This window comes from Primulina huaijiensis, chromosome 14, assembly GCF_012295235.1.
Source record: "Primulina huaijiensis isolate GDHJ02 chromosome 14, ASM1229523v2, whole genome shotgun sequence".
Classification (NCBI taxonomy): Eukaryota; Viridiplantae; Streptophyta; class Magnoliopsida; order Lamiales; family Gesneriaceae; genus Primulina; species Primulina huaijiensis.
In genome coordinates, this window is record NC_133319.1 from 7424823 (window position 1) to 7441063 (window position 16241).

At 36.4% G+C, this 16241-nt stretch overlaps 2 protein-coding genes, 1 long non-coding RNA gene and 1 other non-coding gene across 9 annotated transcripts; 2 read left to right on the plus strand and 2 right to left on the minus strand.

Annotated features, from left to right (window-relative positions):
- The first annotated feature begins 1412 nt into the window (after window positions 1-1412).
- TRNAA-AGC (transfer RNA alanine (anticodon AGC)) lies at window positions 1413-1485 on the plus strand. The gene has a single exon. It is a non-coding gene; the product is annotated as a tRNA-Ala (tRNA).
- Window positions 1486-3116: 1631 nt separating this feature from the next.
- Window positions 3117-8508, plus strand: LOC140956885 (putative E3 ubiquitin-protein ligase LIN-1). 5 transcript variants are annotated; one of them, XM_073413795.1, is made up of 10 exons: window positions 3118-3578; window positions 3775-3846; window positions 4157-5865; window positions 6059-6175; window positions 6255-6282; window positions 6358-7006; window positions 7104-7248; window positions 7378-7638; window positions 7714-8071; window positions 8199-8508. In XM_073413795.1, exons 3-10 carry the CDS (start codon window positions 4177-4179, stop codon window positions 8315-8317), a joined length of 3366 nt encoding a protein of 1121 aa, XP_073269896.1. In that variant the 5' UTR covers window positions 3118-3578; window positions 3775-3846; window positions 4157-4176; the 3' UTR covers window positions 8318-8508. The 5 variants fall into 5 exon arrangements, with proteins under 5 accessions (XP_073269897.1, XP_073269896.1, XP_073269895.1 ...); XM_073413794.1 differs by having other exon boundaries at window positions 3785-3846; XM_073413796.1 differs by lacking the exon at window positions 3775-3846 and having other exon boundaries at window positions 3117-3578; window positions 7741-8071.
- A 103-nt stretch (window positions 8509-8611) lies between these two features.
- On the minus strand, window positions 8612-10769 carry LOC140956888 (delta(12)-acyl-lipid-desaturase-like). Of its 2 annotated transcripts, none has more exons than XM_073413798.1 (2): window positions 10540-10769; window positions 8612-10014 (listed from the first exon to the last, which is right to left on the minus strand). In XM_073413798.1, the coding sequence occupies exon 2, from the start codon at window positions 9993-9995 to the stop codon at window positions 8838-8840; it is 1158 nt and encodes a 385-aa protein (XP_073269899.1). In that variant the 5' UTR covers window positions 9996-10014; window positions 10540-10769; the 3' UTR covers window positions 8612-8837. The 2 variants fall into 2 exon arrangements, with proteins under 2 accessions (XP_073269899.1, XP_073269900.1); XM_073413799.1 differs by having other exon boundaries at window positions 10511-10639.
- A 4240-nt stretch (window positions 10770-15009) lies between these two features.
- Window positions 15010-15907, minus strand: LOC140956750 (uncharacterized). Its single transcript, XR_012171526.1, has 3 exons — window positions 15419-15907; window positions 15204-15290; window positions 15010-15074 (listed from the first exon to the last, which is right to left on the minus strand). It is a non-coding gene; the product is annotated as an uncharacterized lncRNA (long non-coding RNA).
- Window positions 15908-16241: the final 334 nt, after the last annotated feature.

Sequence of the window (16241 nt, forward strand, 5' to 3'; positions counted from 1 at the left end):
ATCATTTTCAGATTCAATTTTATTTCTGGATTCATGTCTCGTTTTTATCAGCTCTCTTGCTTACTGATTCTTTATTATATCACACTTAGTGGTTCCCTCCCATGGTATCTTGCAAGAAGCTTCTTAGATGCCATAAAAATGTCAACAACCATTTTCTTGGCATCGTCAATTGCTTGGCATGATCGCTGACTGAATGCCTCCAGTATCTTGGCTATCATATCATTATAATGGTTGTACAAACAATTCTTAATGGCATTTTTGGTTATCAATATCTCTGATCTTTTGTATATCTGATTTCATGACCTTCATATGAAACTTTCCATGTTTCTGAACCAAAGCGTACTGTTAGTTGACATTGGTGAAGCTGATGGTACTTTTGTTGTTCGATATGCAGGTTGATTTATAAGTTATTCTTCCTCCAATCATCATGTTGCTTTGTCCAAGAACCATACAACACTGGACCATGTGGATGAAACTATTCTTCATTGTGATTCATTGCAAAGCTTGTACATATTTCTACGGAGTTTTTTTGCAGCCAGTTCTATTTTGTTGATGAGAAATTTCAAAGAATGAAGACTTCTGCAGAGCTGGTTGTTTTCTTCTATTTGTCAAGTGTGAAGGGAGAAAGGTTTCTTTTGATGGAGTTTTGTGGAAAAAAGAGAGTAAAGAAACTCAAATATATTTGAAACAATCAAGGGTCGGACCTGATCAAGAGCTCAAAGACCTGGCGTTGGCGACTGGAAAAAATTATGTTGCGCGGAGTTCTTTTTCTTTCTTCTCTTTTATAGTAAAAAAGATGCTGGTATATGTAACTGGATAGTTTTTAGATTTCCGCTATATATGCATAAATGTGTAAAGGCAAAAAATGTTGAGAATACGGATTGTTTATCAGGAGACTCGCAAACTTGATTTCCCTGAAAAGAGCATTTATCAGTGGAGGTATTGAAGATGGCAAAACATCATCACACAACAAACTCCCAACACTATAAACTTGGAGAATTTGTGGATTTATGTTTTTTTGGATGGTTTAAAAGGACAATGATCAAAACACAGAATTATATTAAAAATCTTTCGATTCGATGTCATAAAAATTAGTTGTGATTTGAGTTAAGCTTATAAATTTAAATTTATGATCGATTTTCTTTATTTGGAAATTTTGTTTCTTGATTGTAGGAAGTAAATCAATGATTTTGTTGATTTGTCTTTATATTCAAGCAGCTCCAAATCAATTATAAGAATAAATAGCTTGTGGATTGTATTTGAGCCACGGAGCATATAAGATAAAAGCTAATTCACAGTGGGCAAAAGTAAGTGAAAGAAAGCTCACTTTGGCGAAACACAGCGGGGAAAAATGGAATGTGCAATTTTGTAAATGCTACAAATATAAGTAATCCAAAGTTCATTAGCAACATGGGGATGTAGCTCAGATGGTAGAGCGCTCGCTTAGCATGCGAGAGGTACGGGGATCGATACCCCGCATCTCCACTTTGTATTTTTTGCGAACCCCATAAATTTTTCTAGAATCGTGGAAACTTCAGATTTGAATATGGAAAAGATTGCATTGGATTAATCGGCGCATGAACTGCCGTCAATTGTTTTTAACTCAGAGTGATTACTCACGCGATGCTCGATTGATTAATTTTCGGGGTTTTTCGTCAATGCGCGCGCGCTTCAGACTTCTGGAGTTTCAGCAAACAAAGATTCTCACTTTTGTTCATTATACATGAAATTGTTGTGAAATGGAGAAATGGTTGATCTGTGGAAGTTATTTGGCTGCCTACATCCTAAATTTTGCTCAGAAGTTAATGGGTCGTTTTTCATCCGGAAAACACATAAGAAAAATTACGTGGTAATATCATACTTTTCAGTGCTTGTTTTCAATGAAATTCCGAATGGTTCATTTTTGTGGGGTCGTTTGCAAGCAGTTCACAAAGCTAACTACTTTGGGTGACGGAACCAGAAAAATATGGTTCTGCTGAACTGGAATTTTAAACTATAAAATCTTTTAATATTTTAAATTTGTTATGCGGGTTGTTGAATAAGGCTACTGGTCTATTTGAGTTGTTGATTCACCGGCTCACTTTTATCCTTGTAATCTTTGTTAATGGGCATGAGGTTAAAGAGAGAAGTTGGGATCAAAGAGAAGCTTAACCATGGGAGCCTCGGTGAGTTATATGCAGGCGATATGGTGAATACATATGTGATGAAACTGATGATGCTATTTGCAATCTTGAGTGTAAGGACTTTTCTCAGTGGGGTAGAAAGGTCACGGCGTTTACCCGCTCAACCACCTTCGGTGAAACTACCAGGAACCGAGGAGTGCTACTATGTTCAGGATGGGAATAGTAAGTCCAGACCTCAATGTGTCACGAATGACCATACCGAGCTGCTCAGGAAAAAACTTTGAAATTTTTGTACGTGGAGATTAGATCCCAGAACCGGTTTTGTCTTTTTGTCCTTGTGATCTTCCTCAGAATCTCCCTGCTGAACTTAGAAGCCGTAGGAGATGACAAAATGCCAACGCCCAGGTGAAATAAAACATATTTCTGTAATGCTTTCATTCACTGATAAATCAATTATTAATAAGATGAGACATATTGCTCTTGTTGCTACTATTTATGTACTTTGGAATACAAGAAATATAGCAATATTCGAAAATGAGAAACCCGATGTTGATCCGATGATTAAAAAGATAAAAATACCACGCATTTGTTGTATCTCTAGTGCCATGGATTTGTTTAAGCATGATTGTATATATGTGAGTTTACGTTGTTTACTTATTGTGTGTGTGGTGCTCCTCAGTGTAGTTGTATAATTACGCACTTTTTTTTTCTATCTACTTTAATGAAATCCTTTCATTAAAAATAAAAAGATGGGTTGGTTCATGTCGGAAGATTGTCCTGTGAATTAAAAATCTTCTATATAATTATATCTGAATTTTCTTTTATTTAATGATAAGTATGTTATTTTCAATGTTGAAAATAAAATGTATTAATCGTATTAAATCTGGGCCCTACATGCGCAAATTGTTATAGCAACCCATGAATTTTTATTAATCAGAAATCGCAACATAAGCTTGTCTTGAAGTTGACTCGGGCAAGTCGGCAATGATTTGATAGGAAAACACCTCAAATAAATTATACTCAAACCCACTAAACAGGGCGGCAGTTGGAACGGTTTGAAATCTAGTTGTGTGGCCTGCACTGCAAGAAAACAACTAACACTCAATATTTTTCACATAAAACAAAGTTACTATAATAGTCTCTCAATTGTCACTTTCCATTTGTCTCTCTTCCGTTCTTTCCGAACATCATCCCATCAATCTTCATCTTGCACAGTCTTTTCTGTGTTTTTTTTTCTTTTGCTTCGTTCCTTGTAAATAATAAATTAAATATGCACCAATGAATTCTGTTTGTTATTAAGGCATCTTAATCATTCTTTTGTTTCCAATAAACTTACACACCCCTTTGGATATAGTGATGGAATTTCCACCTTGATCAATTCTTGCAGGAAAAGGGATGTTTCCTAGGCTCTCGGTTTAGTTGAATGAATTTTTAAGAACAAGAAGAGGATCAAAGGTAACTGGGGTGTTCCGTTTGTGTAGTTCTTTCCGTTGAGTTCTTGAGATCGGGAAAATATGTATTTGATTTTCTTGAAGTGGTCCTTTTGTTTTTTACATGACTTTTTTAGGACTTCCAAGTTTTAGAATCCTATTATCTTTTAGTGGGCTTTGAGATTTATCTTTCTTTGAATTTCTACCTTTATTAATTATAGCTGGCAGCAGGCTGTGTCCGAATAACGTCGGTTCACATTTGTGAATATTTAAGAACAGGAAGGCGGTTAAAGGTACCTTGAGTGTTCTGTTTTTTTGTATTCATATGTTGTTCAATCTTGTGTTTTTTTTTTTGATTTTGACAATAGTTGCAAATGACTACGAGGTGTTGATTATGAAATCTTGATGGTTTTTCCAAGAATTGTTGTTATTTTTTTGACTTGGAATTAGGCCTCCCAATTTCACATATATGTCAGTCCTTAATGGGTTTTAGGAAAATTACGGAACACTGGCTTCAACATTTCAATCATGGAAAGTTCTGAAAATTTCGTGGCATGAGGCAGTATCTCCATTTAATAGCAATTGATTTAACCTAAAATGCAGGAACCATAAATTTTATTGATATGGCCATGTCACTCGAAGATCTTCTGGCCGAAGAAGGATTCCATAGGACAAAATCAAAAATAGTTTCAAGAACTTCCTATACATCTGAAAGAAGACCGAGCATGCCTCTGCGAGTTAGACATGAATCCAGTTCTTCACTTACTGTGAAAAAAGTGGAGAGATCACGATCTGAGATACCTCGATACAGCTCAAAAGGAGAAGCTTCAACAAGTGACAGTTTTAATGGCAGAAGGCCGAGGGATACTTTCATCCGAAGGGTGAAGATAGAATCAGAATCCGAGACTTGGAAAAATGATGTGAAACTCAAAAGAAGAGGTCATCAAGATTCATGGGATGGTGCGAGGTTTAATGTTAGGACGTCTGCAGATTCACAAGTTTCTGAGATAACTGAGGTGACACAGGGATATGAGATAGTTGAGGTGGGAAATAACAGCCCATACAAAGATATTTACTTGAACAAAGTTTATGGGTACGAGGAAAGTGAGAGTAGGAATTCTACTAGACATGAGGAAAGGGAGAGATACAGGCAGCGTTATGGGAAGAATATAGAAGAGGACAAGAAAAATAGGACCAACTCTTTCAAACATCCTCCTTCCTTACCCAATCGAAGAAACACTGATGCAACTAATTGGAAACTTATGAACCAGCCCGAGAGCTCCTCTAAGAAAACGTTTGACGAAAATAAGAGCGTGAAACAACCAAAGCTTGAAGAGACACTTGATACTCCGGCTCTTGATGAAGCCGCTGTTAAAGCCGTTATTTCTATCTTGAGTGGATACATAAAACGTTTTCTTGAGGACGAAGATTTCAGGACATACCTTCGTCACAATAGTTTTGCTTCCCTCAATTTCATTGGATTAGAAGAAGACCTGAATACTGAGAGTAATGTCATAGAAAATCTAGAACAAGCGATAGAAACAGTGGAAAGAGCAGCGGAGGAAAGTGCAAGTGTAAAAGAATTGAAAAAAGCTTCATTACAGCTAAGTGTTATTACTGGATTAAATTCCAATGATTTGAAAGATGGGTTTACGTCTGGAATCCCGAATTTGAAATTGTCAGCTTGTGCTCATCTATATCTCAGTGTGATATATGTGATACAAAAAAAGGACAAGATTACAGCAAAACATATTCTTCAAGTGTTCTGTGATTCTCCTTTCCAGGCACGAGTAGCTTTGTTACCTGATTTATGGGACCATGTTTTTCTACCAAATCTCTTACATGTGAAGCTCTGGTATGATAAAGAAGCCCGTTCTTTAGCAGATTCACCTGTTTCATCAAACCTCAATCTTCTTGATAAACTCTATAATGAAACATTGGATTGGGGAACACATCAATTTTCCAAGTACTACAAGGATTGGCTAACCGAGGGGCTTGAAGCACCTTCACTCCCCGTGATCAAAATCCCTTCTTTCTCTGTTCAATTGATGCCAAAGGGAGGCTTGCACGGCCACACAAATAGTCCTGCTAGTTATGTCTCGCCTCAGCCAATGGTCAGTAAAACACTCTATGATGAAGTATTTAGATGTGCACATAAACCTGGGTTTGAACTGGGAATTTATGAGGAGGAGAACTTTGAAATAAGTGCTAGAAACTCAAATAGTCCTGCCCAAGAAGACAAGCAACTGATACTATATGATTCATTGACCAGCACAAATCAAGACTTTGAACCAGACGGCGAATCTCTCCCTGTATGTGTTCCAAATTTTAATAATTATCACACAAGGCATTAAAGGATTGATACTCATTTGTATTTATATCGCCCCAATGTCCTTTAAATGTGTGAGATTCATTGTGTTTGTTATGTAAATTAATGAAGCTGCCTCAGGACTTTACTACTTCTGATATGACACAGCAAGCTCTCATGAACTTCCAACTTTACAGGTTGATCTATATGTAGCCAATGAAACACTCTCAGAAAATTCGTTAGGAGTTGCAAATCCTGATGAAAGATGCACAAATTCTCAGAGTTATCTAAAAAATTCACACCCTACAGCCTTGGTGATACTCTGTCCACTGCAAACACAAATACACGTATTATGAGTTCCTTATGCTAATTTATATATTTTACTTGATGCAGCAAATTAAATTTGAGAGTAATGTTCAAGGTTAGTGAAGATAGATTTGAATCAACATAGGTTCCCCTTGTAACCATTGCTTATGTATTGTTTCTAACAATGCAGAACAAGCGGAGAATCATCAAGAGTTTAGAGACAGACCTTCTCTTGCAAGCATCCCCAACGATTTTGTATGCCCCTTGACTGGCCTTATTTTTGAAGATCCAGTCACCCTTGAGACAGGTCAAAGTTTTGAACGGGAAGCTATCATTGACTGGTTCAATAAAGGATCCACTACTTGTCCAGTGACCAGAAAAGCGTTACAATTTCAAGCTGTACCGTCTACAAATCTCATCTTGAAGCGTGTTATTGATAATTGGAAGAGTGATCACTTTCAGCATATCTTGGTTATAGTTTCTCAAGTAGCTGCAAATTCGACAGAAAATACATTTATATCAAATGATGATATGATCATATGTATCTTGGAACAACTTCTTGTTGTTTTAAGTGGAAAGGAGAGAGTAGAGAATGCAAAAAGAGTTTTATCTCTTGGGGGCTTGCAGTTTCTCCTTAAAAGATTTCATAGTGGAAACACTAAGGAGAAGACGTTTATCTTACCATTATTTTTGTGTTGTATTGAAGCTGATGAAGAGTGCAGGAATTATCTTTCAAGAAACATAAGCAAGTCGAATCTGCTAGATCTACTTCACGGTGAGCAGTTGAAGACAGTAACAGATTCAGTTTTACTGCTGACTGAACTTATTTGCTTGAACAGGTACTTTCAGCCCTCAAAACTAAAATATCATGGATTCAATGGCATTAAACTTGATTATTTTTCGAAGCTATTCTATTAAAAATGATATTTTATATAGGAGGATGCATTCTCAAATTTTTTTAGAAGGTGTAAACAACGAAGAGTTAGCAAATGCGATGGATGATTTGCTAATACATCTCAAGACCTGCACACTGGAAGAGACACCCGTGGTTGCTGTTCTGCTTCTACATTTGAATCTTCTGGTGAGTGTATAATGGATCCGATTTCTTAATGATGAATTTGTTTTAAATTGTAGTGGTTTGATTTCAAACTATCAGTCTCAAAAATGTCTTAAGTAAGACTGTGATAAGATACTGTTTTTGGGCTTGCAGTCGCAACCACAAATGAATAACGCGTATAGACAGGAGGCCGTCGATGCACTTACAGTCGCTCTGGGACAAAGCTTAACCGATGAAAAAGTCCAGAAGAAGTGTTCCAGAGCTCTTTTAGTCCTTGGAGGCTGCTTCTCTTCATCTGCGAAACTCATGACAGAGGATTGGATCCTTAAACTTGCTGGATTTCTCAATGGTCCTGATTGGGATATTGCTGATGACGAATCCTGTGATATATCATTTGATGGAAGAGTGACAATGGTATGTTTTTCATTTTTCCTTGTGTTTCCAACAAAATATACGATATTCTGAATATTGGTTACCTAAATTTACCAGAATTTTAGCGATTCAAAATTTTCGAAGGTTGATTATCAGATCGAAGACAGTGAAGAAGAAAAGGCGCGGGAGAAGTGGCTAGTGAGTTTATCAGCTTCACTGCTTGAGGACGGGAATAAGCCGTTCTTGGAGACTGTATCCAAATGTTTGAATTTCGGGAACTTGGATTTGGTCCGAGTGTGTTTGGTAACAGTGGCCTGGTTGAGTTCTTCACTTGCTTCATTGCCAGATACAGAATTTCAACTTTATGCTTTCTCGGCTCTCATCTCTCCACTCAAAAAATGTATGGAACGTGGGGAGCTGGTCGAGCACAAGATTCTTGCTTCATTATGTCTGCTAAATTTCAGTAAATTTCCAGGTCTGCCATTTTCTTGTAGATTCCCATGCTCCATTTTTTATATTTCGTTTTGGTCTAATGAAGACTCTAGAGTCGTCTATTATGATTCAGTCTTGGACTCCAGGGTTATCTTCTTTTGTGGCTGCAGAATGCAGGATACTGCTGATTAAGATTGCGGAGGAGATTTGCAGTTGTGTACAAAACCTGGCGGAGGTTACATGGACGGCCAAGGAACTTTGTACCATAATTTCCGGGAAGAGGAAGTAGAAGAATGAGTAAAACTGATACAGTAAAGTTCTTGTACTTTAGTTGTGTACCCTTTTCAGGTCGTGCTTTTTACAAAAGATTCAAGTTTATGGAAAAAATTCGATTAAAGTTTTAGGATACTCCCTATTTTTAGGAATCAACATGAATTTCTCAATTGTTGTAATGAATCATCATTTATGTTTCAAAAGAATCATCCATCTTTAGTTAATCAAAGGTTGCAACATATTACTATATAGCACAATTTTGAGTGGATTTATAGCAAAACTCTAAATGTTGTGATGAATCAAACATAAATGTCACAAAAAGACTCAACCATTGATAAATTATAAGGTTTGGACAAGTACAAACAAGATTACCTTGAACTAATAACTCATTACTTAGGAGAGAACGCACCGACTAAGGGATGTATTTTATCAGAGGAAACTATAGCAAGACTTCCTCATTCTCCTTGGAAAACACTAAAGACTAACACTTAACAACTAACACGGATACATGATACCAAACAATCAGACATCCCGCTTCAAAACTTGTTTTTGTACCAGAAGACGCCCTTGACCTTGCTATTCTCGTCTGGCTCGACATACACACATTCCCTTGCCTCCCTCCACATAGCCTTGTAAAAGGAGGTTCCGTCGAACTGATAATACTGTTTCAAGATCGGCTTTATTGCTTTTGTGGCCTCCATTGCGTGGTAATGTGGCATAGTTGAGAACAAGTGGTGAGCCACATGCGTGTCCGTGATGTTGTGGAAAATTTTATTCAGCACACCGTAGTCTCTATCAACAGTTGCCAATGCACCCCTCAGCCAGTCCCACTCGGAAGAATCGTAATGAGGCAAAGCCGGATGAGTGTGCTGCAAATACGTGATCAAGACTAGAAAGCCATTGACGATCAGTAAAGGTACACCATAAACACATATCAACCAAGTTAGCCCTTTTGCCAATGCTACATGATAGAGCACATATGCGGCGGCAAGAACTCCAGCATCGGATAAGAAGATTTGAAGTCGCTCTCGATCGTTGTATATCGGGCCATAGGGATTATAATGGCATGCAAAACTACTGTAAGGCCTGCCCGACACGTTGAAAGCCAAGTACAGCGGCCAACCGAGGGTGAGGGTGAAGAAGAGAGTCGCAACCCGGCCTGGTGGATTGTTCAAGTATTTAGAGTACCATCCCAATTTGGACTTAGGCTTGGGTACGAAGACCTCATCACGCTCCATGGATCCCGTGTTCGAATGGTGGCGACGATGACTGTATTTCCAAGAGAAATAAGGGACCATAAGAGCCGAGTGGAGGACCAATCCAACAGTGTCGTCCACCCACTGGTAATCGCTGAAAGCATGGTGCCCACACTCATGAGCGATCACCCAAACACCGGTGGAAACACACCCTTGAACAATCCAATAAACAGGCCACGCAACGTAGCGTAGAGATGATGGGAGGAGGTGGAAGTATGAGGTGGCAATGTAGTAGAACAGACACACGAAAAGGAGGTCGAAAACGACATAGGAAAACGAGTGGACGAGGGATCTTTGGAAGCAGTGGGGTGGGATGGCCTTCTTTAAGTCACCAACAGTGAAAGGAGGCTTCGAGTAAGGCATTCTTTGGATGGCACTGTTGCTCTTCTTTTGTTCATTTTTGGCCGCTGGAACAGACATGCGGCCTCCGGCTCCCATCCTACTTGCTTCAAAGGACCTGCAGAACATACATATTTAGGGATACATAGAAAATTTAACCTTTTTTTTTCAATTTTAAATGGCAACTCTATCAAGCAAGTGCCGTCCCGTGGCTAGTGGATGTCAACAACTTGCATTAAAAATTAGCTGTACATTTTAATATCTTGAATATTTTAATCGGCTTCAATCTAAGTGGGCATTAAAAAAATCAAATTAAAGATGTGTTGCCACAATTAAAATTCCTTTTCAAGAAATGAAAGTTGAGGCAATCCATCAGGAAAATGCATTCTTTTCACTGATCAATGTCACCCCGTCTCAATAATATACCATTCAACATGCAGACAAAAATAAAGCTAACAGTGACCATAAAAACACAAGAACCCGCTCAGAGCATTGTGCAAACGCCACAAAACTGTGATCCCAAAATCAATTCTTCAGAAAAATTACTCAGCATATTCCACAGATCCATCGGTTAAAAGCTAATGCAGAAAAAGAACAAGAACATGAAAGCGCACAATGTAGATCGAGAAAAAACAGAGAATACCCGAAAGATTATGTGAAAGCACTTCCGGAGGAGAAGCGCTTCCCTTTTCCGCCAAGATAAAACAGACACTGCGTTTCTGCTGAAATTGATGATACACAAGAATAAAATGCGGAGCAACAAGAAACAGATGGTGTCTTAATATACAACTCTACCGAAACAACAACCCTTCCAAATTTACGTGGGCCTCACAAAGATCCCTTCTTTCATGCATGCGTCAACGTAACCACATATCATCGGGCGAGCGACTGACGTGTCGAGATGTGGTTGGTTCAGGAGACACGTATTCTGCTCGCCACCGTTGACCCTTGGGGCGTGTTTGGAGTTGTTGAAGAATCCACTTCCTAATTCAAACAAAAAGTTTTTTTTTCCATAGATGAAAATTAGTTTTTTTTAAAAAAACATTAAGTTATTATACTATTATTTATATGATATTTGAATATCTATTATTTTAGATTTATTATAAAAGATAAGATTTTGAATATAAAATTGAACAATTTTTTTAATATCAACATTTGTTACACTTGTCAAGGTACTTATCATATATTAGTATGATATGTTAGTATTAGATCTGAAACACTTACTCAAATATCATATATTAATACCACATTTTCTATATTTTGTATTTATTTTCATCCGATATAAGACATGTCATTAATATCAATATTTGTTATACATGTTTGGGTACTCAAAAATCATATATTATTATCAAATTTGAAATAATTGATACTCAAATATCGTATATAAGTATCATGTTTTCTATTTTTTATATCAAATTTCGTCCTTGAAAAGATATACGTGCCTAGAAAGTGCATAACATATTTTTTAGTTTTTTTTTTTGGATTAGAGAGTATTGACATATATTTTTTCCTATAGAAAATGATTGGTTTTGGGAACTTAAACGGCAATTTAACCTTTTTCTTTTTCCTTATCTTTTAATTTTCTACGTACTACAATAATATATATTGACATGTATGGCACACATTTTACGCATACGTGGCGTCACTCATTATATTTATAAATAATAAATGCTATATTTTACTTATATATAATTAATTTATTTTATAATAAATATTATAATAATCTAATAATTACTTATATTAAGTTTATATACATACCGAGACTAATTGTGAATGAAATTAAATAATGACAAAAACTTGTGTTAGATAGTCTCACGGGTCGTATTTTGTGAGACAGATCTTTTATTTGGATCATCTATGAAAAACTATTATTTTTTATGCTAAGAGTATTACTTTTTATTGTTAATATCGGTAGAGTAGACCCGTCTCATAGATAAAGATTCGTGAGACCGTCTGACAAGAGACCTACTCATAAATAATATATCGTTATATACATTTTTATCATAATTTGTTTTATTAAAGGTGAATGAGTAATTTTGTTCGGACAGTTAAAAATATCGATGTTGTTACTTTAAAGGATTAAAAATCAACTTAGCGCCCTCTCAAAATTGAAATTTGATATTTTTTGGGTTTTATATTTCTTAAAAGTATAACCGAGTCAAACTCGAGCGTCGAATGCAACCGCAGTGGCTCTATTTACTATCTATACATCCAAAAAATTTATAAAAGAGGAAGATGTATAGTATAGTTTAGTATAGTATAGTTATAGTGAAAATGAACAAAAATGAACAAATGGTTCACTAATTTTACTCCAAACATACCGAAGCCTCAAGCTTCATTTATTTACAATACGGTACTTGTCTATAGCTGAGATGACATTCACCTATTAAATGTAATGAACTATATCAAAATTATATATTCAATATGTGAATGTCATCTCAACAATAAATACATAGATAGAATAATATGTGAATAACATATCAAAATTTTATATATATAGTNGTATATTAAAGTCTCTTTAGTTGTATTCCGCCAGACGCTGCCTCAGTGCATCGTGCATGTTCGTGAAGGTGGACGGTTGTATACGTAATGACCATAATTAAAAATTCGGTATGGCGGTGAAATGACGAAAAAGGGCTTGCATGTGTGCGAAAGAGGTCAAAAGATTTGGCCGGAGCACGGGGTGCACAAGTCGGGGCGAAAGGGACCAATGTAAAGATAAACTCCACACGTGACTCCCAAACCCACACCTCAAATTTCGTGTGCCACTATTTTATATTGGGAATTTGTTTTATTATTAAAACGTGTTATATATAATAAATAATTTTTTTAATTATATATATATATTTATAAATATTGAGATATTTAGTAGTTCAATTTCATAACATCAATTAATTTTTACAAAATATTTTATCCATTTAGACAAGTAATGTTTTTCATATAATTTACTTATAACTAACACATCTAATACATTTTAAAACGTCAAAAATTCATACATTATTATAAATACAAATTACATATTTAATATGATTATATTATCGTTATTCAAATAATAACTAAAAACTATAATAAAATTTTATGAATCAACTATATCTAGTAATAATCTTGATTATAATTTATGTAAGTAATAGTTATTATTTTACACACGCGTGGTTTCCTAGTTAATTAATACAAAGAACAATAGTAATATTACTTTGGTTTAGTTTGATCGTATCAATGATTTAATGTATAGTATAGAGAGAATTTGTTCTTTACCCGGCCTTTCCAGCAATCAATTTGTGTTTACAGAATATGAAATGCACCAAAACCAAAGCAAGCCACCCCGGATAGAAATAAATGAATTCCATCGGAAATATCGATAGGATAAAAATGTTGCTACTGAGGGATAAATTTAAATTGAGATTGAATTGTGCCAAATTTTATTTGACATAATTATTATATATTTGTATCATTGTTATAAAGATTTCTACGAGGATAAAAGACATTCCGTGTTTTTTTCGTTTCTTAATAGTGTTATTAGATATGATAATATGGATTAAATTAGATATATTGTGACATTATTTTATAACCATTAAGTCTTTGACCTTAAAAAGACAAATAACTACTACAAAATATCATAATATTACGATTTCTGTAATTTCCAAACAAATTGTTTTTTAATCAAAATTGGTGGATCATTAAAAATTTAACACACCCCCCCCCCCCCCTTCTTCCTCTTCCTCTTCCTCTATTTCGACATTTTATTACCACCTTTGTCTTTTCCATAGACATACATGTCCACCGGCTGCTTATGTTTCTTGCTCCTCTGTTTCGGGGCAGCTGCCTTGGGGAGGCCGTCCTCTTCTTCTGCGTCGTCCCTTATCGGATTATCTTGGTCAGAACTGGGAATAAAATCCTCAATGATATCTTCATCCAGGGCTGCTTCGTCCAATGGTTCACCATTCTTCCGCTTAGCATGTTTCTGACGCTTATTCCTAAGTCGAGCACTGCACAATGGAAACCCACAAGCAGTTTGGCTAAGCTCACATCAGCAGATAAATTCAAGCTCTAGCACATATAAGCCAGGCTCCGATACTCATATACATAAGAAATTACTAATACATTCCTTAAACTAGTAATATGAACACAAGAAGAACAATTTTACCATGTACAACAAAAAATTGATCTCGAGTATTAGATCTCAACCAGTGAGATATTTAGTCAAGTTCAACTTAACTCATACAATACAACCCATTATATATTTTTTTTAATGAACAATCTCATTAAAATTGGGTAAAAATTTGGAGTACAGAAAAAGGTAGTCATCACAAATGGGACCCAGAAAAAGGTACTAGAAATAAACTACGAGTACGTCACCATCTTAGATATATCAATAGAACAAGGAATACAGCGAAAAACAGTAATCTTCACCCTTCGGACAATATCTTCAATTTGCGGCTTGACTTCATCAAACATCATCTTGTTCCTAGCGTTCCAAATGTAGTAAATCGTAGACGCAAGGGCAGTAATCCTCATCCGAGACAACGGCGAGTTCCCTCTGTAGTTAGATCTGAATGCCTTCAAAATAGCAGATGGTGATCCCATAATTTTCCGCATATCCAACCAATTACGAACCTCGTTCCAAATAGCTGCCGAGAAGCTGCATTTGAAGAACAGGTGTTGAACCGATTCATGCTGAATATTGCACAACACACACGATTTGTCATTGGCAAAGGGTAAACGATCTCTAGTGAGGAGTTTCGCATGGGCCGTGAGCCAAAGAGTAAATCTGTGCTTGGGGAGAATGAAAGAACGACTAAGTAGTGGTTTCCATGGCCATTTTCCGTTTGAATTACTAAACCAATCATAAGCGCGAGATAGCCCCTTATCATCCACAAACCAAGATTGTAAGCTGGCGGAAGCACTGGAGACCGAACCCATTTTCTGTAATAATGTATCTTTAATAGATATTATTTGCTTAATAAAAGGTGATTCATCTTTATGCCATTTCCAATTCCAAACATCTCCGAAGTTACTATATTGATGGTTAACCCATTTGATCCATAAGTTGTCTTTCTTCAAGTGAATCTTCCAAAGTGTTTTATCAACCTGGATTCCTTCAAAGAGTCGTTTATTTGCTCTCTGGCGTAGAGTGGAAACATACTTCAATAGGGGGCTAGTCCCTGAGTTCTTCTCATCCTGTCGTACAAGGAAAAGAATCAATCAGGATACAATATACGAAGCAATCAAATAGATTTTATTAATATATCAAATATGAAGAGAGGTAAATAGTTGAGATGAGGACAAAACCACCATAGATTTCCTGACCTCAAGGAAAGATTCAACCGCAATTTCATTTGGCGATAATGATGATGTCGTCTGCTTCTTGTTTATAAGATCACAGTTCGACTCAATCTATGGCATTGAGTAACAGATTAATAGACTTAACACTATACACAATGCATCGACAACGACTTGCTCTGCCAAGACATACTGAAGACATAAAATTAACAGGCACAATCACCAATGATCATATAATAAACCTGACGAATGAGGCATCTCATTTCCCGACAAAATCTCTCAACCTTCATGGATTTACAAAAGCTACATAACCGAATGCTAGGAGCAAAAGATAACTCCAAAAAAGCAATTGAGTAACTCCACTGAGCAAGATGTTCGGTGAGCTCCTTAACCAAAGCAAAAACACAAGCCTCCTGAAAAGCTCGTGTAGATAGGGTGGGTTTGCTTACCTGTTAACGGACCATTTTAAATTCATGTTAAAGGAAATAAGAAACCTGGAATCATGGGTGACAACCCATCAATGATACCTTCAGAATAGAAAAAAAAATCAATGGCTTTGCCCACTCCTCCTGTAGGTGGCCTATGCAATTCTTTGATTTCTAACATGTCCAAAGAAAGCAGAGAAACGGGGATGAAAGTACTGGTTGAGGCACTGATTAGGTTGCGCATTCTCACACAACGCAATCTGAGGGGGAAATAACAATTAGATGGAAGTAATCGAGCAGCCCCCGTGATAAATCTGAGTCAATGGATAATGTTGAGTACATTAGAATCAGAAAGCGTATTAGCATTTCTTAGCTTTCTAGTTTTAGGTGTAAACACAAGCCTATAAATAGTGGTGTAAGCTTTTGTAACCAGTTCAGTTTTTCATTCTTTCAATAAACATGTATCTTCCGATCGCTCCAAATACAAACTTCAACATGGTATCAGAGCAAGGAGTTTGAGCTAGAGATCCAACTGAATTTCGCGTGACTGGTGATTGCCATAGATTGTGTTCATTTTTCTGAGCTGCAATTGAGGAGCGTTCATTTTCTAAGCTGCAATTGAGGATTCACTCTCTGCTAT

What these genes read in the sequence shown, in the direction of transcription:
- LOC140956885 (XM_073413795.1), top strand. Translation starts at nt 4,177, where the DNA reads ATGGCCATGTCACTCGAAGATCTTCTGGCCGAAGAAGGATTCCATAGG. An exon ending in ATTCACACCCTACAGCCTTG is followed by an intron (nt 6,176 to 6,254) that starts GTGATACTCTGT and finishes TACTTGATGCAG; the next exon opens with CAAATTAAATTTGAGAGTAA. An exon ending in TTCTACATTTGAATCTTCTG is followed by an intron (nt 7,249 to 7,377) that starts GTGAGTGTATAA and finishes TTGGGCTTGCAG; the next exon opens with TCGCAACCACAAATGAATAA.
- LOC140956888 (XM_073413798.1), bottom strand. Translation starts at nt 9,995, where the DNA reads ATGGGAGCCGGAGGCCGCATGTCTGTTCCAGCGGCCAAAAATGAACAA.